The 23,209-nt window shown below is 37.2% G+C and overlaps 4 protein-coding genes across 6 annotated transcripts; all 4 read right to left on the bottom strand.

Moving 5' to 3' along the window:
• Positions 1–544: 544 nt before the first annotated feature.
• LOC106925271 (uncharacterized) lies at positions 545–5,975 on the bottom strand. Its single transcript, XM_014999499.2, has 9 exons — positions 5,972–5,975; positions 5,315–5,358; positions 5,140–5,169; positions 4,766–4,879; positions 2,952–3,150; positions 2,594–2,784; positions 1,325–2,512; positions 1,022–1,239; positions 545–931 (listed from the first exon to the last, which is right to left on the bottom strand). Exons 1-9 carry the CDS (start codon positions 5,973–5,975, stop codon positions 862–864), a joined length of 2,058 nt encoding a protein of 685 aa, XP_014854985.2. The 3' UTR covers positions 545–861.
• A 64-nt stretch (positions 5,976–6,039) lies between these two features.
• LOC106925273 (E3 ubiquitin-protein ligase DTX3-like) lies at positions 6,040–10,456 on the bottom strand. 3 transcript variants are annotated; one of them, XM_088005550.1, is made up of 5 exons: positions 9,696–10,456; positions 9,381–9,435; positions 7,058–8,380; positions 6,747–6,964; positions 6,040–6,654 (listed from the first exon to the last, which is right to left on the bottom strand). In XM_088005550.1, the coding sequence occupies exons 1-5, from the start codon at positions 9,701–9,703 to the stop codon at positions 6,585–6,587; spliced, it is 1,674 nt and encodes a 557-aa protein (XP_087861676.1). In that variant the 5' UTR covers positions 9,704–10,456; the 3' UTR covers positions 6,040–6,584. The 3 variants fall into 3 exon arrangements, with proteins under 3 accessions (XP_087861676.1, XP_087861675.1, XP_087861677.1); XM_088005549.1 differs by having other exon boundaries at positions 9,369–9,435; positions 9,696–10,455; XM_088005551.1 differs by lacking the exon at positions 7,058–8,380 and having other exon boundaries at positions 9,369–9,435; positions 9,696–10,449.
• A 922-nt stretch (positions 10,457–11,378) lies between these two features.
• Positions 11,379–17,500, bottom strand: LOC106913777 (uncharacterized). Its single transcript, XM_088005552.1, has 7 exons — positions 17,306–17,500; positions 17,117–17,177; positions 15,890–16,100; positions 15,510–15,718; positions 12,115–13,260; positions 11,811–12,028; positions 11,379–11,720 (listed from the first exon to the last, which is right to left on the bottom strand). The coding sequence occupies exons 2-7, from the start codon at positions 17,159–17,161 to the stop codon at positions 11,651–11,653; spliced, it is 1,899 nt and encodes a 632-aa protein (XP_087861678.1). The 5' UTR covers positions 17,162–17,177; positions 17,306–17,500; the 3' UTR covers positions 11,379–11,650.
• Positions 17,501–19,260: 1,760 nt separating this feature from the next.
• On the bottom strand, positions 19,261–23,033 carry LOC106932292 (uncharacterized). Its single transcript, XM_088005553.1, has 5 exons — positions 22,981–23,033; positions 22,792–22,852; positions 20,737–21,777; positions 20,436–20,653; positions 19,261–20,349 (listed from the first exon to the last, which is right to left on the bottom strand). The coding sequence occupies exons 2-5, from the start codon at positions 22,834–22,836 to the stop codon at positions 20,280–20,282; spliced, it is 1,374 nt and encodes a 457-aa protein (XP_087861679.1). The 5' UTR covers positions 22,837–22,852; positions 22,981–23,033; the 3' UTR covers positions 19,261–20,279.
• Positions 23,034–23,209: the final 176 nt, after the last annotated feature.

Consider the following 23,209-nt stretch of genomic DNA (forward strand, 5'->3'; position numbering starts at 1 on the left):
TGCTGTTTACATTTAGAAATGCTTTCCTGTTAATTATCACACTAATAACTAGTTGCACAAACACTGGTTCTGAGAACTGCTTTATGTGTCACATGGACTTGACCACCATCTGGAACCTGTAAGCAGACTGGATCAGTCCACATTTCCTGCACATCTTAACTTTGCCACAGAAATGGCATGTTTCATATCACCCAACATGTTTTCTATCAGATCAAGGTCCAGGAATTGTTGGTCTGAACATGCTTCATGTTATATATGAGCAAATATGAGTTTTAATTTAATGACTTCAGGCCAGTCATTTTCCTTTTTGTTTCAGACTTCGAATGCTTTTCTTGCTGCAAGGTCAGCTTCACATATATTATTATTGCACCACTGTTTTTGCCATTCTAGCTATTCTTCGATCTGCTGGAACTGGTTTTTGATTGGCTTCCATTGTAAAACATTTGTAATCACACAAAAATGCAACATAACCATCAATATTTGCACACCGTTTACAAAGTTCTTAGGTTGAACCATGTAAATTGCTTTAAATAAATAAAGCAAATTCTGTTGAATATAAATTTATTCATTTATTTTTGAAAAACCCAACCCAATAATCATATTACCTTTGATTATATGCAAATTACACTGTGATTCACATAATAAATGTAAAGAACAAATAAACAAGTAGGTAAATCTTTCAAAACGCTGATTTGTTTAGTTATATTTTGATAGAAAGTCTTCAGCTTTCAGTGAACTTCAAAGTAACCATTAAGTTTCATTTATTATAAAACATCTAACATGATGGAACAAAATGTGGAAATTCAGATTCAATTTGTCAGATTTTTGAACTAAAGTTTCACTAAATGTAAAACAAAAACTTCACTCAATGCCTTTGGCCTTCAGCTCCTCCTTGACTCTGCTCAGGTATTTCTCATCTGGATATCCATAACTGTGAAAGCAGAAAATATAAACGGTTTAATACATGAAACCAAAAGCTGCAGGACAGTGAATACAAAGGTGTTAAATTAGTGATCCGTACTGCTCTGGTCCTCCTATCATGGATGTCTTGTGGTGGATGTCATTCCAGGTCACCATGTTATCGGCCCCAGTTGTCCTAGAAGTCCCAACAGTGAAAATCAGCTTCTGTTCAAAAGCTTTTTTCAGGAGAAGCAGAACTTCATTTCCCTCTTTGTTGTCAGGAAGATATGCTTCTCTGGTAGCTCCTCCATAGTACTGACCAGGCTTGGGATGATTTTCCTGCCAGGTAGAAAGAAAAATTCAGGTTAATGGTAGCCGTCTTAAACCAAATGTTAAATTACAGATATATGTGCTTAGACATTACCGTCTGTTTTCCACTTGGAATGTGATAGGTGATGAATATATGGCCACAGTTTGGGAATCCAGGTAGAGATAAAGGATTTCTACTAAAAGTCATTTTTCCATCAGGTTGGTTTCCCACCATCACACCAAAAACATCCTTACAAATTGGACAGATGGGTCCACATGATTTCACTGCACTTTGCAGGCACTCACTACAAAATGCATGTTTACACTTCAACTGTTTCTTATTAGTAAAATCAGACAAGCAAATTGAACATTTATCATCTTTGTTGTCCCCTGTTGCTCCCTCTGCTGCTGATTTTTTATTGTTTTGTGTTGAATGATCATTAACTCCAGCTCCATTGGACGCCTCTTCAGAACCACTGAGCCCAGTGGCACCATAAGGTGGAGGAAGTGGTCTTGGTGACGCCCTAATCTTCTGGTACAGACGCAGCAGAGCTCTGACAGCATGGCTCTCCATTGCTGGGTTTCCTCCATGTCCTTTATATGATGGTTGGACATTAACTTTGCCCTCACTGATGCTGGATTCCTTAAAATCCACATTGAACTTAGCTTTGATCACTGCAAGGTGGTTATCATAAGAAGACTTCAGGCTTTTCCACTGGTCCTTATCTATGGTCAGACCTTTATCAGCAAGATCATCTTTGATTGTCATGTTGATTTTCACCAGGAGATCACTATTGAAGTTTGGAGACGAAGACCGACGATCAGACTCTTCATAACTACTGCTGGTTTTATGTGATGATTTTAACATTGAATCAAGAACCGTTCGTTGGGCATTTGGTCCAAAAACTGTCATTTCTTCAGAGGATATGTTGGCTAAAAGTTTGTTTTCCCTGTTCATGATGACTTTAAATGCTCTGTTCAACTGATCTGGCTCTGCAGAGCTCGGAGAAAAAACCGCACCACTGAAATCAGCCAAGCATTCCTGGACAACATCTATGAACTTTGTCTTTGCTTCATTTGGTTTTCCATCTTTACGCTTGGATTCAAATTTCACAGTGACCTCTGACTTGATATCAACTTCATTCTCATCCTGTATGCGCTGCAGCTTCTCCTTGAAGATGTGGCTCACATACAAGAATTGATTCACTGACAGAACACAACTTTCATCCATCATTTGATTCTGGACAGGAGGGTCTCCTGCTGCAGAAACTGGTTTCTTCTGTTCTTCAACATGTGCTTTGTCCTGGATAAAAAGCAAAATTCCACCATTAAAGAACAAACATGATATATTTTATAATGTATGTATATGTGTTAGAGTTCATACAGCTGGCGGCTCGGAATCAGCATCTTTGGTGATTACTGAAGCAGCTGGAGGAGTCGGAGTCACTGAAGCATCGTCTGCTGTTTGTGGATCCTGCTTTGGTTTTCCCAGCATTACAGACAAAATGGTGGCCAATTCTTTCTTATCTTTTGTGTGAAGTGTTTTATCACTCAGCTTCTGAAGCTCTGTGAGGCCTTTAAAATAAAAAAAAATGTAAAATACAGTCAGTTGTCAATAGTTTGCAAAGCCATCATTGTGGCATATCAGTTTGTTTAAAATAAAGTTTTCCTTTCATTGGAGTTAGATTAACAGGAAATTGGTGAGTCTGTCACATGCTGTATATGGAAATACAGATCTATACCTGGAGGAGGTGAAACCAGAATCAGAGCTTGTCCATTTGGTAAGATCTCTTTAACTGTGCAGTCTATTTTAGTTTCGAATTTATTGAACCAAGTCTGGAGGGATTTTTGTAGATCTGCCTTCTTTTTGTTTTTATCCAACCACTTCAACGAGAGAGTCAGTAGGACTTCTTCTTGACCTTTTGGAGGATCCATAGGAGCCTGCAAGAAAAAAAAATAGACCACAAGATTAACTAGTTTTTCACTTCTGTATTTTTTAATATTGGGTAAAAGGGTTTACACACTTCCTAATAGTCAATGAGAAATGTTTACTGGCATTTCATCAATCAAGGCCTTTTAAATTCTGACCATATTTTTCCATGTTTCCTCTGATATTTATATTAATGAGCTCCAACTCTTTAAAGTTGGTAAAAGGGAGTTTACCTCTCTTCACAGATTCAGATCAGGAATCTAGTTGGATCGCTTCCAAATGTAAATATTACTTCCAGAAGATTACTACAAACCTCAATTTAAATATAAACTATTAACTCCCTGCCCAGTTGTACAATTTAACATTGTACTGTTACAGTACATTACTTCATACAACATATGGACACTGCATGAACACAAGAACTGGTCATACTATGTCCCTGTTTTCTAAAAAGCAGACAGAATATTTATATTTTTCAGCAATTAAATTTAAATGAGTGAGATTTTTCAACTTGTCTTCACTTAATCTTGATCGCTTTAACTTTTTTGGATTTCATCAGCAATAAAATATGATTTTATATTTATCTGTATTTATTTAAAAGCCATAATATTGTTAGTTATGAATTTTAATGTTTTACTGTTTATTTACATCTCTGGAGTTTTCTTACTGCAAATTAGAACAAAATTTTCCAAATTTTACATTTTATATGACATTTTATTCAAATTGTCTGATAGAGCTGGACAATTCACAGGACAGATTGGATGCAATATTTGGTTGTATATCATATTTGAATACTGATCATATTTGTGGCCTGCTGGATGGATTCTAGTGCTCTCTCTCGATGTTTAGTGGCTGAGATGCTAAAGTTCACAGAAAACGGTGGGGACACAGTGTGATTGTAAAGACATAAGTGTCAGAAAAATATGGGTTACAGTTAGCTTAGAATAATTACATTATTGCAATTTAACAACAGTATCACAATCAGATATTTTTTCTTACAATGTGCAGCCCTGCCTGAATAATTATGATTTTATTGAATCTGATCTGATTGTTTTCATGCTAGTAACTTTGCTTTTATTCTCAGTAAAGTCCTTTGTTATAATTATCGGTATGAAAAGTCCTTTATAAATAAATTGTAATCAACAAATTTCTCGATCTCTGGTGTGGATATCATGTGCATTTCATTGTTTCTGTGGCTCCTTAACTTTGATCTCTGGATTAACAAGTGAGTGAATCTGTATCCACCCATTTACAGCTTATAAACTTTATGGACTTTGCCTCAGTATTTGCTGTTCTAATGCAAACCTCCAGCCTGGGAAAAAAAACCTTGACATTTGCTCTCACAGTTCCAAGTGATTATACCAAAACAATAGATAATCACAAAACATTGATTGGCATTTTCTCTAAATATGTTAATAAGTCTAAATAGTTACAGTGCTAGTTTTATTTTATGAACAGGAGCAATATCGTAAAACGAAAGCAAACCTGCGAATAAAGCTTCGGTTATTTGTACTGCTTGATAATGTATTAATTAAATTTCATTTTAAATAAAATACAAATAAATAAATGATAATGTCGTTGAAAATAGGTCACAATTTTAAACCAGGCAGATTAAATATAACGAACCTGAGCTGGCTTGACTGACTGACCCTGGTCTTCACAGTCCATGGGTTCCTCTTCTTGTTGGTTGCTCGCCATTTTGATGATATTTCTTTCTTTCTTGTTGAAAACAAAACGAACCTTTAAACGACAGAAATTTAGTTCAGATCACAAACTTGTTTAGTCAATCAACATCAAACTACGCATGAAAAAAAAGCTGACGGGTTTTTGCTCTGCTTCACTTTCGATTATAAATGCAAACCTGAACTGAAACATTTCTCTAGGTTTTTGTTAAAATTTTGTTAACACATACTTTAACTCGGTGTTATTTTCTGAGGACTCTCATAGTTTAAGCGTTAAAACAACAAATAAACACCAATTAAATCTTGTGACGAGCTTACCTTCGCCTGCTCGCTGCAAACGACACTTCCCTGTAAACGAAAGTGAAAGCAGCTGAATGTCAGAAACAGCGTCACTCCAAAGACTGCGCAAATATTCCTGCCGTAAGAAACGACATTTAATTAACTTGTCAATATTCATCTCATGACAACAATCTAATTAGGCTGCTGTTCTTACAGTGACTATAGATGCAATAATGTCGCAGCGACGGGCAGAAATACCTTGTCTCAAATATCAATAGGATATTAACTAACCCTTTCACAAACTGGGTTTCGTTTCACGACTTCACACTCAACTTCGCCTGCTGAGAAAACGGAGACGTTTTTTCAGAACTAAAATCAACTCAGAGCAGAACATCGAATTCTCGCGGGAATTCTCGCGAGGACAGCAGCTTGAAACAACCAGTATACCAGTAGATGGGGCTAATTCAGAATAAACGGGATGCGATTTGAAACATGTAAGCCTACCCCACAAGTAGATATATGTTTTAAATGTTAGTTTTACTCTAACCACATTATTTCAATCTTCACACACATCTTCACATAATACATAACTTAGAGTTTTAATCTTGAAAATCCAAGTATCGCTCTGTTGTTTTTCTTTTTGTCTGTTCTTTTAGGTGACAGGATATATTATGTCTAGTGTTGTATTTGCTTGCAGCGATTCTGTTACAGCTTCTTTTTTTAAACTGACTGTAGCGACTTTTGGAGTTACCCGACTGGGTCCACACTTTGCTCAAGAAATTCAAACATGTTTGTTTGACAGCTATTTAAAATAGTTAACTTCTTTATCACGTATGTAAATAAAGAAATGTTATAAACCGGGTCTTGTGACCCATTTTCCTTATGACTCTTAAAGGCATACTCCACCTTTATCTCTAAAACAAATAATGCATTACAAAACCAGTGTTGTATTTGAATTTATTAAAGGATACAGAATTCATGGAAATTTTTTCATATTAGTTTATCAACAAACAACATAATTTACTACATTGCCTTTAGGAAACAGCAGTGTTTGTACATTCTATGTCAAGTGATAAATAAATCCGTCAGTATTCTTTTATTATAAAATCAATCAATGAGATATTTTTCAAGTGACACCAAGTCATATTTAAATTTACAAGCAAGTGGGTTAAATAATCATTTAAAACTTCAGTAGAGTTCATGTCCCCAAATAACAACTGTTTCACAATAACAGAGGATCTAAATGCTCCAACCTCTGAGTGAAGCAAAGCATAGGCTGGTTTTTAATAATTAATAATAAATTATTCTTTATTGCTTTAAAGAATAATTTGTGAAATATTCTTTAAAGCAGTCCTTATTAATGAATAAATAATAATAATAAAAGAACCTTTACTGCTCAAATAAAAGCAAAACATGAAAATATTCCAGTATTTTTAAAAATGGTTAATTTCAGTAGTAAAATAAACCATCACTCCCTCTCAGAGTCACTCTATGCCTTTAGCTTTCAGGTCCTCCTTTACTTTTCTCAGGTAATCCGGGTCAGGATATCCAAATCTGAAAGCACATAAAAGACGGACGTAAAGTGTTAAACCAAAGGCAACAATAAAAAGACAGATATTAACTTAACATAAACTGGGTGACTGCACCTCTGTGGTCCTCCTGTCTTTGACGTCTTGTGAGAAATATCATTCCAGATCACCTGGTTGTCCAACCCGCTTGTTCTGGATGTCCCAACGGTGAAAATCATTTTCTGGTCGAAAGCTTTTTTCAGCAGTTTCAGAACTTCTTGGCCCTCTTCGTTGTCTGGAAGATATGCGGTTCTGGTAGTTCCCTGATATGGTTGTCCAGGATTAGGATGCTTTTCCTGCGAGGTAGGAAGAAAGAGTCAACTCGGAGCCAGAAATAATAAAGACAGCAATCGTCTTATGACTTGTGATGTATTCATCAAGTTTTTTACCGCCTGTTTTCCATTAGGAAAAGTGTAGGTGATGACTATGCAGCCACAGCCTGAGAATCCAGGGAGGGATGAAGAGTCAGAGCTCCATGTCATTACTCCATCAGGCTGGTCTCCCTCCATCACACCAAAAACATCTTTGCACACAGGACACATGGGTCCAGTGTGTTTTAATGATGCTTGGAGGCACTCATCACAAAATGTGTGTTTACACCTCAACTGCTTCTGTTTGATTAATCGATCCAAGCATATTGGGCAGAAATCATCTTTACTGACCCCTGATGCTCCTTTCTTTGTTGATGCTTCAGCATTTTGCTGTGCTGTTGGTGGAATCAGTGAAGGTTGTTTAGAGTCCTCTTTCCTCTCAGTCCCACAGCTGGATTTCTTTGGCAAGCCACCCAATCCACTGGCATCTTTATGTCGGGTTGAGCGTAGGGGACGTGTGATAGGCTTCTTTTTGAGCCAGAAGTAGCTTTTGAGGGAAGGTTTAGCCCCACATGTTTGGAGGGATTGATTGTTTTGTCTGCTGCTGGATTCAATGTTCAGATCAGATTTAGCTTTGACATAAGCATCTTCAACAGAAGTAATAACCGGTTTGCTGTCGTTTTCCACTGGTGTTGTTTTTGTCTGTTGGTTGGTTGTTCCCTGCTGTTTTCCATTGCCGTTTTCCAGTTCCTTATTGTTTTCCACTGTTGGTGTTTTTGTCTGTTGGTTGGTTGTTCCCTGCTGTTTTCCATTGCCGTTTTCCAGTTCCTTATTGTTTTCCACTGTTGGTGTTTTTGTCTGTTGGTTGGTTGTCAAGTTTATCCTCTGTAATGTATCATCTGTAGCAGGTTTGTGCTGTTCAGCCGGTGTGTTTGTCGTCTGCATTGCATTCAGGACGGCACTGAATTCATCTTGGCTTTGCTTTGGACCACTAACAATAACTTCTTCTGATGACATGGTGAGCAAAATCTTGTCCTCGTTTCTCTTGATGACTTTTAACGCATCGCTCCACTGATCTGGATCTACAAACTTGAGAGGAATCACTGCCTGGCCTGAATCAGCAGAGCAGCTCTGTGAGAGATCAATGAACTCATTGAGAGCTTCATGAGGGTTTCCATCTTCCTGCTCAGCTTCAAATGTCACATGGACCTGTGCCACCATTTTAATTTTATTCTTCCTCTCAATCTGTTTAATTCCTTCCTTGTGGATGTGATTCATGTACCAGAAGTGATTCAGAGGCAGAAGACAACTTTCTTGAGCTGGACCTTCAGTTTTTTGAGAATGACGGGTTTCTGCTGTCGAGGTGAATGGATTACTCTGTTTGACAGGGAGGACCATGTTCTAAAATAAAAAACAAACAGTAAATATGGAGCAGTGTCAACACAAGTGATTTGTGTAAAGAGAGAAAATGGGATTCTTATGTACTTCATCTCCAAGCCACGTTTAGCCAAGTATGGTGATGCATGTTAAAGTGGCTGTTTCCTATGATACCATGTTCTAAAATAAAAAACAAACAGTAAATATGGAGCAGTGTCTACACAAGTGATTTCTTCTCTTGCTTAGTTTATTTTGCTGCTATTGGCTGCCTGCTGCCAGGTTTGCACAGCTGATTCTACTACACCTTAGATAAGGAAATAATAAATTGGTAAACTGATTTGGTTTACCTTGTGTTATGAGACGTGTACTAAAGGGAGGTCTGTTCTAGATTGAGGTGCTTTTAATTGTAGGACATCTGGGAATATGGTTAAAGTATTTGCAGTCTGGCTGGTGACTGGATGAGAGTTGGGAATGTCGTCTCTGTTGAAGTTATGAATCAACTCCTCCCTCTTTTACCCTTTTCAGAGCCTTCAGGGTTTTCCCTTTAACTCACAGTTATGTTTTTTTTTTTTAAAGAAAATATTATTTTCATTGCTTTCCTTGCTATAGTCGCTTCACCACTGTCTCATGTTTTCTCCATCTGTGGCTAATGGCTCTCACTGGGCATCAATGCAGTCCCAGCACCTTAGAATCGGCCTTAACATCATTTCTCATCTGTTCTTGACTTTCTTTAGATCATCTGTTGCTTTTTGAGATCTTTTAGCCTACTTCATGTTGTCCAATGGGATCTACTTCAGTGTTTTTTCAGTTATTAAGTCTGATGGATAGTAAATGATCAATTTTCTAGTTCAGTTGAACTCTTAACTTTTTGATAAAGAAATCAAATAGAATCACTATACTATGGGGAAGGAAACTTTAAAACAATTAAAATCATTAATCCATTAACAAAGATGATGTAAATATACTACTTTGTTGGTCTACAATTATCAATAGCAAATAAGATAAAACATACATTGGTTTCAACCTCCTTGGCCTGGTTTTTGTCCTGAAACTTTGATGAAATTCCAAATGTCTTCGTCCTTCAAAAAACAGAAAATATTAATTGTAGAGGGAAAAACATTATCAGTGTTAAAGGTTATGCAGACATGCTAATGTCATTGCATTGCTCCTTAAGATGCTTTTTTTTTTTTTTACAAAATGCACAACGGAAGTCATAGAAAACTGTATCTCCAATCAAGATGGAGGCCGGACGTTAAGATCAAAGTTACATGAAGAGAAATTAGCCAACTGACAGAGCAACAAAGAAAGTGCCATGAAATAAGAAAATCCAACACAATACCTGTCCATTTCAGGGGATACCAGACTGCCAAGCAATGCCTCACAACTTTGGATAGTCACCTAAAAAAAAAGAACGAAAACAAAAGCTCACTACAGAAGATTAAGCTGAGAGAATAAACCGGAGGTTCGACAGGACACTATTGAAAGTGTTCTCTCAGCGGGAAACAGCAATAAGAACAGGCAAGATCCACCCAGAACTGAAACCAAATAATGCTGTGGAAGCAGATTTCAGAAAGTTATTACAGAAAACTATTTACCATGACTGTAAAAGCTGAAAACACTTCCAGTCATGGGGCGTTGGTATTCTAACAATCTGGCAGAACGAGATCCAGAACATAAACACAGCAGCAGAAGAGCTGGACTGTACTTGGACCTACAACAATCCCAGTAAAGGATTATTGTAGGTCCTCACTTTATTTGCAAGAAAATAATAAATCTCTGATTTTTAGTTGTGATGGCTGGTATAACCTTTTATTGCAATATATTGAAAGGAATGAGCTTTTGTTTGGCTTGAGATATTTTTTTCTTTGCTTTTAAAAAGGGTCTAAAATAAGTTATTGTTTTTTATTTTTATTTTACTTTTGGAATATTTTTTGTTACAGTCACACAGTATTAAGAGGCACCAATACTATTTGTTTCCTGTAAATCATCCAGTGGAGGTATTTATTTCTTTACAATAGAACAGATTTTTAACACCAGAATATTAAACTGGCCATGGATTACCGACAGACAATGGATTCTAACGCACATACAGCTCACCAACTAAAAGAACGAGATCACGGATACAAGCGGCCGAAATGGGTTTCCTCCGCAGGGTGGCTGGGCTCTCCCATAGAGATAGGGTGAGAAGCTCGGTCATCCGGGAGGGACTCAGAGTAGAGCCGCTGCTCCTCCACGTTGAGAGGAGCCAGCTGAGGTGGCTCGGCATCTGGTCAGGATGCCACCTGGACGCCTCCCTGGTGAGGTGCTCCTGGCACGTCCAACTGAGGAGCCCCTGGGGAAGACCTAGGGCATGCTGGAGGGACTATGTCTCTCGGCTGGCATGGGAACGCTTTGGGGTTTCCCCAGAGGAGCTGGAAGAAGTGGCTGGGGAGAGGAAAACCTGGGCCTCCCTTCTGAACTGCTGCTCCTGCAACCCGACCCCGGATAAGCAGCAGAAAATGGATGGATGGATGGATGTATGAAGAACTGAAGAACAACCTCTTACTGATTACCAGAAAGAGACATACTTGTTCTCTTTACACTTCTACATCCAAAACTTTGCCTTACATTTAGTGATGTGGGACTTAGATGGAGCTGCTTGGTGATGGAAAACCATGAAGCTCTTTATGAATTGTTTACCTCATCCGAATGACATGCAGTTTGAAGTTCGGTAGCTAATGAAAGTTATGACCATAGAATTGAGAGCTTCGCTTTTTGACTCAGCTCTCTCTTCGCCTGACAGATCAGTTTCAGATAAACAACATGATTATTACACTACTTTTTTGTTCTGCTGAACTTCCATTTTCTTTCATGTCTGTTTTTTGGCTTCCATAATGAAACATTTGTAATTGAACAAAAACACAACATAACCATCAACATTTGTGCACCATTTACAACCAAGGTTCTCAGATTGAACCATGTTAAATGTCCGCTTTAAATAAATAAAGCAAATTCTGTTGAATGTGAGAAAAACCCAACCCAATAATCATATTACATTTTATTACAGTTATAAATTACACCTGTGGTTCACATGATAAATGTAAAGAAAAAAATAAACAAGCAGGTAAATCTTTCAAAACACTGATTTGTTTAGTTATATTTTGATAGAAAGTCTTCAGCTTTCAGTGAACTTCAAAGTAACCATTAAGTTTTATTTATTATAAAACATCTAACATGATGGAACAAAATGTGTAAATTTAGATTCAATTTGTCAGATTTTTGAACTAAAGTTTCACTAAATGTAAAACAAAAACTTCACTCAATGCCTTTGGCCTTCAGCTCATCCTTGACTCTGCTCAGGTATTTCTCATCTGGATATCCGTAACTGTGAAAGCAGAAAATATAAACGGTTTAATACATGAAACCAAAAGCTGCAGGACAGTGAATACAAAGGTGTTAAATTAGTGATCCGTACTGCTCTGGTCCTCCTGTCATGGACGTCTTGTGGTGGATGTCATTCCAGGTCACCATGTTATCGGCCCCACTTGTCCTAGAAGTCCCAACAGTGAAAATCAGCTTCTGGTCAAAAGCTTTTTTCAGGAGAAGCAGAACTTCATTTCCCTCTTTGTTGTCAGGAAGATATGCATGTCTGATAGCTCCTCCATAGTACTGACCAGGCTGGGGATGATTTTCCTGCCAGGTAGAAAGAAAAAATTCAGGTTAATAGTAGCCGTCTTAAACCAAATGTTAAATTACAGATATATGTGCTTAGACATTACCGTCTGTTTTCCACTTGGAATGTGATAGGTGATGCATATTTGGCCACAATTTGGGAATCCAGGTAAAGGGTAGGAAATTTTATTCCAAGTCATTGTTCCATCAGGTTGGTTTCCCACCATCACACCAAAAACATCCTTACAAATTGGACAGATGGGTCCACATGCTTTCACTGCACTTTGCAGGCACTCACTACAAAATGCATGTTTACACTTCAGTTGTTTCTTATTAGTAAAATCAGACAAACATATTGGACATATGTCTTCTTTGTTGTCCCATGTTGCCACTGGGTGGCACCTTATGGTGCCACTGGGCTCCATAAGGTGCCTGGTTGACGCCCTAATCTTCTGGTACAGACGCAGCGGAGCTCTGACAGCATGGCCCTCCATTGCTGGGTTTCCTCCATGTCCTTTATATGATGGTTGGACATTAACTTTGCCCTCACTGATGCTGGATTCCTTAAAATCCACATTGAACTTAGCTTTGATCACTGTAAGGTGGTTATCATAAGAAGACTTCAGGCTTTTCCACTGGTCCTTATCTATGGTCAGACCTTTATCAGCAAGATCATCTTTGATTGTCATGTTTTTCACCAGGAGATCACTACTGAAGTTATGTATTGGTAGTCCTGGATATTTGGCGGTCATGTTTATACTCCTCTGTAATGTACCATTTGATGCAGGTTTGTGCTGTTCAGCCGGTGTGTTTGTCGTCTGCATTGCATTCAGGACGGCACTGAATTCATCTTGGCTTTGCTTTGGACCACTAACAATAACTTCTTCTGATGACATGGTGAGCAAAATCTTGTCCTCGTTTCTCTTGATGACTTTTAACGCGTCGCTCCACTGATCCGGATCTACAAACTTGAGAGGAATCACTGCCTGGCCTGAATCAGCAGAGCAGCTCTGTGACAGATCAATGAACTCATTGAGAGCTTCATGAGGGTTTCCATCTTCCTGCTCAGCTTCAAATGTCACATGGACCTGTGCCACCATTTTAATTTTATTCTTCCTCTCAATCTGTTTAATTCCTTCCTTGTGGATGTGATTCATGTACCAGAAGTGATTCAGAGGCAGAAGACAACGTTTTTGAGCTGTTTCTGCTGTCGAGGTGAATGGAGTACCACTCTTGACAGAGAAGACCATGTTCTAAAATGAAAAAAAAAAATCTGTTATTAAATTTATATAATCATTCATAATTAAATGATTTATGTGGCAATAAAGTTTGTGACAGCTGTCTCAACTGTCACACCGAGATGTTGAAAGGTAATTGTTTTTCTGTTCATCCTTAACATTAGTTTACATATTGATTAGTGAATAGTTTAGATTTTCATTTTAAAATTATTTTCAATAGCCTGACTCTTCAGTTAACTATTTGCAGTGCACACATTTAGTTAACTTTATCTGTCAATTCTCTGTATTTGGTTATATGCAACAGATTAGAAAATAAAGATCTTGTTTTGAGTTACCAGTTTCCTTTGGAGCTGCTGCTGGATTGTCACTCTGTTCTGGCTGATTGCTTTTCTTATATGGCTGGCAAACCTCCTCAGCGGGTCATTCCATTTGTTTACCAGGGGAAGGGGAAATTTGGTTTTCTTTAGTTTAATTTTACTAATTCTTTCATGTTTCTTCTTTTTGGCAGTTTGATCAGTTTTAATAGTATTTATTTAATTTAAAGATTTAGTATTCTGTTGACCACTATGTTTGTTAATTACGTTCTTGTATGTTTAATTACCCCTTGTGTGTCAGCAGTGGTGTGATCAGCCACTATTTAAGTTTCCCTCATGTCTTGTTTGTTAGGTCAGTTTGTGCTTGAGTTCTTTGTGTTACTACCTGAGTTGTAGTTTGTTGTGTTGACCTCTGCTTTGGACCCAATTCATCATTTTTGAATTACAAAACCACACAAAAAGACCCTCGTAAAAGGACATGCCCAGACTGCACAAAGAGTATAAAACTCGCAGAGTCAGGGCCGGCCCAAGCCTCCATGGGGCCCTAAGAGAAATTTGGTTCAAGGGGCCCTCTCGTTCTGCTAACAATGTGGACCAGCTGCAGTGAGTAGTCCAATCATTAGATCATTCACACACTTGCTATAAACTTATTGCATCTCTGTTGGCAGTGCAGTTTATATTATATACATATAAGATACATTTATTGGCCATCTGATTTATCGACCAGTTGATTTCTGGGCGCCGATTTCCTTAATTTTGGGGGATCGTGATCGGCCGATACTTACATGTGAAGCCCATCTTATCCTCTAATCTTATCTCTGTCAGCAAAGGTTTAAAAATCAGCCTCTGTCCTCTTCTGCTCTACAGTGAGAGGTTTGACTGAAAGACCGGCCCGCCAGGTCAGGTCTGCACATTTACAGTTAACAATAGTCACCCCACTGTTGCCAAATCAGTGACTTTCTTGCTATATCTAGCGACATTTTAGACAAAAAAAAAAAATCATATCAGCCAAAGTCAAAATCGGCAGGTCAGGCTTTTTAAAGATCAGTAACCAGAGATCGGTCAGAAAACTGCAATCAGTGTGTTTTTGATATTATAATGACATAGAAATTATTACTTAAAAATATATATAAAAATCAGCTCCACTGAGGGGGCCCCTTAGTGGCCCTGGGGCCCTAAGCGGCTGCTTAATTTGCTTTTGCCTTGGGCCGGCTTGACTGAACCAGCGCAGATTTCTCTGCAGATGCCACCAGGAGGAATTAGTGAAGCTGTGTATTCAGACCGCAGCAGGTGCTTGTAATTTACGTGGAGTCGTTTAATTTCAGTTAAAAGTTACTGGGGCCACAGTCAGTAGTTTTTGTCACTACAGAGAAAAAGTTAGTTGCGTTCATCTGCTGTTCATCTGTTTATTTACTTCCTGGTTGAATTGACATTGGGCTCTTGAAGTAATTTTGGTTGACCAGCCTCTCAAGGCTTCCCACTGATCCATATTTTCTGCTGCTGTGAATAATAACTTGCTTTGGTTTGCTGGCATCCCAAAATTTTGCAAATGGTTTTGTAACCTTTTCCAGACTGATTGATATCAAATCTTTTACATGTTTTGAATTATGTACAGGTGGTGTCGCTTTTTGAGATCTTTCAGCCGTCATGGGCATTCAATCGAAATTATATATTATATTGGCTTATGAACTGAGCACAACTTCCTAAAAAGACAATTTAATCACAGTTAATTTATAAGTTAACAATGAGGTTCAATTATTTTTTGCCAGAGGGCCAGGTTGGTTTGAATAGGTTTTTCCTGAAATAAATGAAATCATAATTTGGAAATAGGTTTTTGCATTTATTCAAGTTATCTCTATCCAATATTGAAATTAGGTTGATGATCTAAAACATTTAAGTGTGTCAAAATAATTATGGTAGATAAGCAAATACTTTTTCACAGCTCTTTACCTGTGTTAAAGTGTGTCCAGCTGGTGACTCCAAATCAGCAGTCTTGGTGTTTACTGAAGCCGCTGGAGGAGTCGGATTCACTGAAGCATCGTCTGCTGTTTGTGGATCCTGCTTTGGTATTTCCAGCATTACAGACAGAATGGTGACTAATTGTTTTTTGTCTTTTGTATAAAGTGTTTTTCCACTCAGCTTCTGAAGCTCTTTGAGACCTTTAAAATAAACAAAAAATAGAATGAAAAAATACATTTAGTTGTCAGTAATTTGAAAAGTCATTATTGCAGTATATCAGTGTATTCAAAATAAACATTCCTTATTATAGGGTTAGGTTAACAGAGTTGGTGAGTCTGTCACATGCTGTATATGAAAATACAGTTCTATACCTGGAGGAGGTGAAACCAGAATCAGAGCTCGTCCATCTGGTAAGACCTCTTGAACTGTGCAGTCTATTTTAGTTTTTAATTTATTGAACCGAGTCTGGAGGGATTTTTGTAGATCTGTCTTCTTTTTGTTTTTATCCAACCACTTCAACAACAGAGTCAGTAGGACTTCTTCTCGATGTGTTGGAGGATCCAGGGCAGCCTGTGAAAATAACTGTAAAACAGACCAAAAGATTGTTTAGAGCTATCTTCTTCTGTATTTTTTAATATTGGGTCAAAATGGTTTACACTCTTCTTAATAATCAATGAGAAATGTTTAATGCATTTTGTCAATCAAACCTTTATAAATTCTGACCATCTTTTTCCATGTTTCCTCTGATACTTATATTATTTATCTGTGGTAATGAGCTCCAAATGGAAAGTCTCTTTGCCATCACCCTAATCTTTACCTCTCTTCACAGATTCTCCCTCAGATTCAGACCAGGAATCTAGTTGGGTCACTTCAAAACGTAAATATTACTTCCAGAAGATTACTTCAAACCTAAATCTAAATATACACTATTAACTCCCTGCCCAGCTGTACCTTTTAACATTGTACTGTTATAGTACGTTACTGCATACAATGACGTGAACATTGTATGGACACTGCATGAACACAAGAACTGCTCATAATATGTCCAGGTGTCCTAAAAAGCAGACAGAATATTTATATTTTTCAGCAATTAAATTTCAATGAATCTGTGATGTTTCAATTCATCTTCATTTAATCTTTATAGCTTTTACTTTTTTATTTCATCAGCAATAAAATTATATTTTATTTTTATCTCCTTTTATTTAAATGCCATAACATTCCATTATTTCTGAATTTTAATGTTTTGCTGTTTATTTACATCTCTTACCGCAAATTACAACAAAATTTCCACAATTGTACATTCATAATTCAATCATAATTACAACCCTCCCATCTGGTAAAATGTTTAACTGAGCAATCCACTTTAGACTCTTCCTAGTGTGTCACATCCTTTAACCTTAGTTATTGCAATTTTTTTTTAGCAAAAGTATCAGTTAAATATTTTCCTGAAATTGTCAAGTACTTTTAGAGATTGTTTAAAAATGGATGTGTTATTAAATAGAATCTGTGCAACTACTTCATAATGTTTAGAAGAAAATTGCTTTTGTATTCTAGACATAAGAAATTTAAATTAGACATATCAAATGCCAGTGACACACCTGAGCCTGATAGTCCATGAGCTCTTCTTCCATGAAAGTAGACATTGCGATGGTCCACTTCCTTTATTCAAAACAAAGCAGATCTTTAATGTCAGGCATTTCAGCTCATGCAACAAGCATATTCATTTTGCTTACTTTGCTTCACTGAAACCACACAGGAGAATATAACGACACTTTCAAAGCGCTCACCTTCACCGGTTCGCTGCAAACGTTCACACTTCCTTGTAAATGAAAGTGAAAGCAGAAACAGATACTGAAATCAGGACGGGGCGCTGCCGCTGGTGACTCAGTTGGCAAAATGCACTTACTATGTAAGAGACTGAAGTCCGAGTCCTCGACGTGTTTACCCTGGACTCGTTGTCATCTCTGTTCTGGACGTTTCATCTACTATCCGGGAGCTGACAGCGCCCTCAAGAGTTTCATGCAGAAAATAATGTGCTGAAGTAGCTCATTGTTCCTTAATCAGTCTTACAAGCTTCTTACCGCTTCTTACCTGAGAAACCCTGAGGCATTTCATGTTGCACTATGGAGTTAGATTTGTTTCACAGTTATTCATGTTGCAGAAAAACCACACAGATACTAAAACTTGGCGCAGTTCAGCTTGAGAGCTACACAAAAATCTTCACATACTCTTTTTAGAAAATTACAGGCATAAGTTAAAGCTTACACTTTTAAGTTAGTCTATTTTTCTAAATTTCATCTTTTTAAAAGACAAAGGATAAAAAAAAAGAAACAAACATACTTGATAGGAGTTTTCTTTATGGATTTGGGGAGTGCATTTATTAAACATTTTAATGCTTTTCAAATGGGGAGAGTTTTGGGAAAGCTTAACTCGTATATTATGACTTTTGTAATGTTGATTTCAATGAAATATTTACTCATCACCACTGAATACAGGGCACAATCACTCTATTTTCAGAGTATGAATCATTGCATTTGTCATAAATGCTCTTTTGATATCCCTTGTGTCTTACACAAATTAAATTGTCTTATAAAATTAAAAAATTGAAGTCATAAATTGGTTTAAAGAATAAATAATGTTTTTTCTTGGATTTTCCTCACTTTATTTGAAGGGAAAGTACAAATCTGAAATTTTTTTGTTGTAATGGCTGCTATACCCGTTTTATTGTAATATTTTGAAAGGAATTAGCTTTTGTTTGGCTTGAGAACATTTTCTTTGCTTTTAAAAAATATCTTAAGTAAAAGTTGTTGTTTTTTCCTTATTATTATTCATATTTTGCCTCCACCTATAGGCAATGGCTGAGTGCTTTTGGAATATTTCTTGTTATAGTCATATAGTATTAAGGGACAACAATGCTATTTGTATTATGTAAATCATCCAGTGGATGTATTTCTCCCAAACTCCAAACTGCATGTCACTCAGATAAAGAGCTTCATGGTTTTCCATCATCAAGCAGCTCCATCGTTGTCTCACATCACTAAATGTAAGGCAAAGTTTTGGATGCAGTAATACAGAGTGCACTGATACTTAAAGTGACCAAGTATGCTTTTTTTCGTCTGGTAATCAAATCAGTAAGACGTTGTTCTTCAGTTCTTCTTCCAGGAAACAAAACCCTGAATGCCTAAGGATACAAGACAAATTGGACAATGAACTGCTTCCAACTTTGTGGGAACATCCATCCATCCATCTTCTTTACACCCTTGTGTTGCCTATCTCCAGTGAGACATTTCGGGCAAGAGACGAGGTCACCTGGACAGGTAGCCACTCTGTCACAGGGCAACACAGAGACAGACAGGACAAACAATCATGCACACACACACTCACCTAAGGAGAATTTAGAGAAACCAATTAACCTGACAGTCACGTTTTTGGACTGTGGGAGGAAGCCGGAGTACCCAGAGAGAACAACGCATGCACAGGGAGAACATGCAAACTCTGCAAACTCCATGCAGAAAGATCCCGTGCCGGGAATCAAACCCAGGACCTTCTTCCTGCTAGGCAACAGTGCTCTTTGTGGGAACAGTTCTTTCCTATTCCAACATCACTGCACACCAGTGAAGGGTCCATAAAGATACGTATGAGTGAGTGTCATTTTAGTAGACTTGAGTTAGGGTTAGGGTCCTTTTAGCTTTTTGCAATTTAAATAAAGGGCATCGCAAATCACAAACTGTCTTTTAGAATATTTGTAATGGCAGTCCAATTTTTTTATTTTTTTATTTTTTTAATTTCCTTTATTTAACCAGGTAAACCCCATTGAGATCTAGATCTCATTTTCAAGGGGGACCTGGGCAGAAGTCTGCAGTACACAGCAACCTGGTTACAAAACAAAATTGATTAATACATATACACAATTATAAAACAGAATAAAACAATTTAAAAACAGTGACAGTGGTGATAATAGCACAGAAACAGTCCTCCAATTACTGCAAGGACAAACGGGTGTAATGGATGAATGGATGGATGGATGATGGATTGATCGATCGATCAATCCATCAATCAATCAATAAATTCTATTTGTGTAGCACATTTTAGCGGCAAGACATTTCACAGTGCTTTACATCATAAAAACACAAAAATGTTATAAAAAAATCATACAGTCACATAAATTAGAACTTTGTTCCCAAAAAACAACACTTCTAACAGGCATATTTGAATCTATTAAACAGCAATTCAAAGCTAATCAATTCTGTATAAAGACTATTACATACTGACTACATGTTCACATGACTATTACATGTTGTGTTTTTAGAAAATATATATGATGTCGTCCTACCAAGAACAGCAATATATTCATTACTGGGCATAGTCCATTAATGAACATTAATGAAACATATTATCTAGTTCATTTAAAATAAATAAACTAAATTATATATTAATTAATAATTTATTTGGGAAATACCTAATCCAATCATCTTAATTCACATTTGATGACAGTTACATTTATACATTTCACCTGTGATTCATACTGAATAAATGTGAAGAAAAATAATAAAACGTGTTGGTAAAACCTAGAATTATGTGATTTGTTTAGTTGCATGATGATAAATAAGAACAACTAATCAGCTTTTAGATGCCCCCAAACTCTTATTTATTATAAAACATCTCTTAATGAAAGGAAGAAAAATACATAAATCCAATTAATAAGATTTTAAGAAAACATTCCTTTAATTGCTTTTTAAAAATTCAGTTAATGTAAAGACTTCACTGGATGCCCTTCGCTTTCAGCTGCTCCTTGACTCTGCTCAGGTAGTTCTCATCTGGATACCCAAAGCTGAGGAAGCAAAATTTAAAAGGATTAATACATGAAACCGAAGGCTGACTCAGTGAATACAAAGGGAACAAAATGGTGACCCGTACCACTGTGGTCCTCCTGTCATGGACGTCTTGTGATTGATGTCATTCCAGGTCACCATGTTATCCATCCCAGTTGTCCTCGAAGTCCCAACAGTGAAAATCAGCTTCTGGTCAAAAGCTTTTTTCAGGAGAAGCAGAACTTCATTTCCCTCTTTGTTGTCAGGAAGATATGCTTCTCTGGTAGTTCCTCCATAGTACTGACCAGGTTCTGGATGATCTTCCTGCCAGGAAAAATTCAGGTTAATGGCATCTGTCTGACATTATGTTAAATTGCTGATATAGATAATATGTGCTTAGACATTACCGTCTGTTTTCCACTTGGAATGTCGTAGGTGATTATTATATGGCCACAATTTGGGAATCCAGGGAGGGATAATGGATACTTAATCCAAGTCATTGTTCCCTCAGGTTGGTTTCCCTTCATCACACCAAAAATATCCTTGCATATCGGACAGATGGGCCCACATGTTTTTATTGCATTTTGCAGGCACCCCTCACAAAATGCATGTTTACACTTCAGCTGCTTCTTATTAGTAAAATCGGACAAACAAATTGAACATGAGTCATCTTTGCTGTCCTCTAAAAACTGCCTGGTTGATGTTTTAATGGAATTCTGTAGATCTGGTCTAGAGTCCCTTTTCTTTTGCAGCAAAGACTGAAAGAAATTTTCTAAATCGCTATCGCCTTGTCTGTTGCTAGATTTAACCTCTAAACCACATTTATCTTTGGTGTTAAGATCTTCAGAAGGTGTCTTAGCCACCTTCCTGCGTTTTTCTTTTGTTGGTAGTCTTGCCTTAGTAAATGGATTTTTGAGGTCCATGTACATCCTCAGTAACGTATCATCTGTAGCAGGTTTGTGCTGTTCAGCCGGTGTGATTGTCTTCTGCATTGCATTCAGGACGGCACTGAATTCATCTTGGCTTTGCTTTGGACCACTAACAATAACTTCTTCTGATGACATGGTGAGCAAAATCTTGTCCTCGTTTCTCTTGATGACTTTTAAAGCATCGCTCCACTGATCTGGATCTACAAACTTGAGAGGAATCACTGCCTGGCCTGAATCAGCAGAGCAGCTCTGTGAGAGATCAATGAACTCATTGAGAGCTTCATGAGGGTTTCCATCTTCCTGCTCAGCTTCAAATGTCACATGGACCTGTGCCACCATTTTAATTTTATTCTTCCTCTCAATCTGTTTAATTCCTTCCTTGTGGATGTGATTCATGTACCAGAAGTGATTCAGTGACAGAAGATAACTTGTTTGAGCTGGACCTTCAAGTTTTCTAGGAAGAAGGGTTTCTGCTGTCGAGGGGAATGGATTGCCGGGCTTGACAGAGAGGACCATGTCCTAAAATGAAAAAAATAAAAACAACAAAACGTCTGCTATTAAATTAATATATTCATTCATAATTAAATGAATTATTTGGCAATACAGCTGAAAGTTCTTGCATAGAGATTGTGTTCTTGATTTTCACAAGTGAAGGATTTCAGTGTTTTGTTTCATGTTTTCAGGGTGACTGACAGATGCTCACTAGTTTCTGGTCTGTCATCTGTGTTTAATCATACAGTTCCTGAAGATCACTTAGAAAGAGGTTTAAAACATAAACACACACAAATTATTTATTTATATATATATATATATATATATATATATATATATATATATATATATATATATATATATATATATATATATATATACACACTTAATTCAGCTTGCCATTCTTGTACCATACACAGTGGGGTAAATTGTGTTTCGTGACTTCTTCTTTTTTAATTTTTTCTTTTCATGCTTCAAAGCTTCAGATCCTCAAACTCTTTTTAGATTCTTGACGTATGAGGTTGAAGAGGAATCAGTGAGTTGAATTCACAAATTCCATTTATTAACACCAAAATACAACTGATCCATTGTTCATACAGCAGTTTCTAGTTCTTTGTTAGCCTCTATCTAAGCTACGCCCTGAAGAGGACTCTTCCTAATGTGTCGCATCCTTTAACCTTAGTTATGTGTGTGCTCTATGCATGTGCGTGTATACATAGACTCATGCAAATAACTATAAAAGATTAGAGGAAAACACAGAATTACTTATTCTCAACAGATGCTACAGTTCACAGAAAATGGTGGGAACATTGTGTGATTATAAAGTGGAAAATAGATAATATTTATCGTTATTGCAATTTTTTTTAGCAAAAGTATCAGTTAAATATTTTCCTGAAATTGTCAAGTACTTTAGAGCGTGTTTAAAAATGAATCTTATTAAATAGAAGCTGTGCAAATACTTCATGTTATTTAGAAGAAAATTGCTTTTGTATTCTAGACATAAGAAATTTAAATTAGACATATCAAATGCCAGTGACACACCTGAGCCTGATAGTCCATGAGCTCTTCTTCCATGAAAGTAGACATTGTGATGGTCCACTTCCTTTCTTCAAAACAAAGCAGATCTTTAATGTCAGGCATTTCAGCTCATGTAACAAGCATATTCATTTTGCTTACTTTGCTTCACTGAAACCACACAGGAGAATATAACGACACTTTCAAAGCGCTTACCTTCACCTGTTCGCTGCAAACGTTCACACTTCCTTGTAAATGAAAGTGAAAGCAGAAACAGATATTGAAATCAGGACGGGCCGCTGCCGCTGGTGACTCAGTTGGCAAAATGCACTTACTATGTAAGAGACTGAAGTCCGAGTCCTCGACGTGTTTACCCTGGACTCGTTGTCATCTCTGTTCTGGACGTTTCATCTACTATCGGGGAGCTGACAGCGCCCTCAAGAGT

The sequence above is a fragment of the Poecilia mexicana genome, unplaced genomic scaffold (genome assembly GCF_051168715.1).
Source record: "Poecilia mexicana isolate PSO_F unplaced genomic scaffold, ASM5116871v1 scaffold_5, whole genome shotgun sequence".
Taxonomy (NCBI): domain Eukaryota; kingdom Metazoa; phylum Chordata; class Actinopteri; order Cyprinodontiformes; family Poeciliidae; genus Poecilia; species Poecilia mexicana.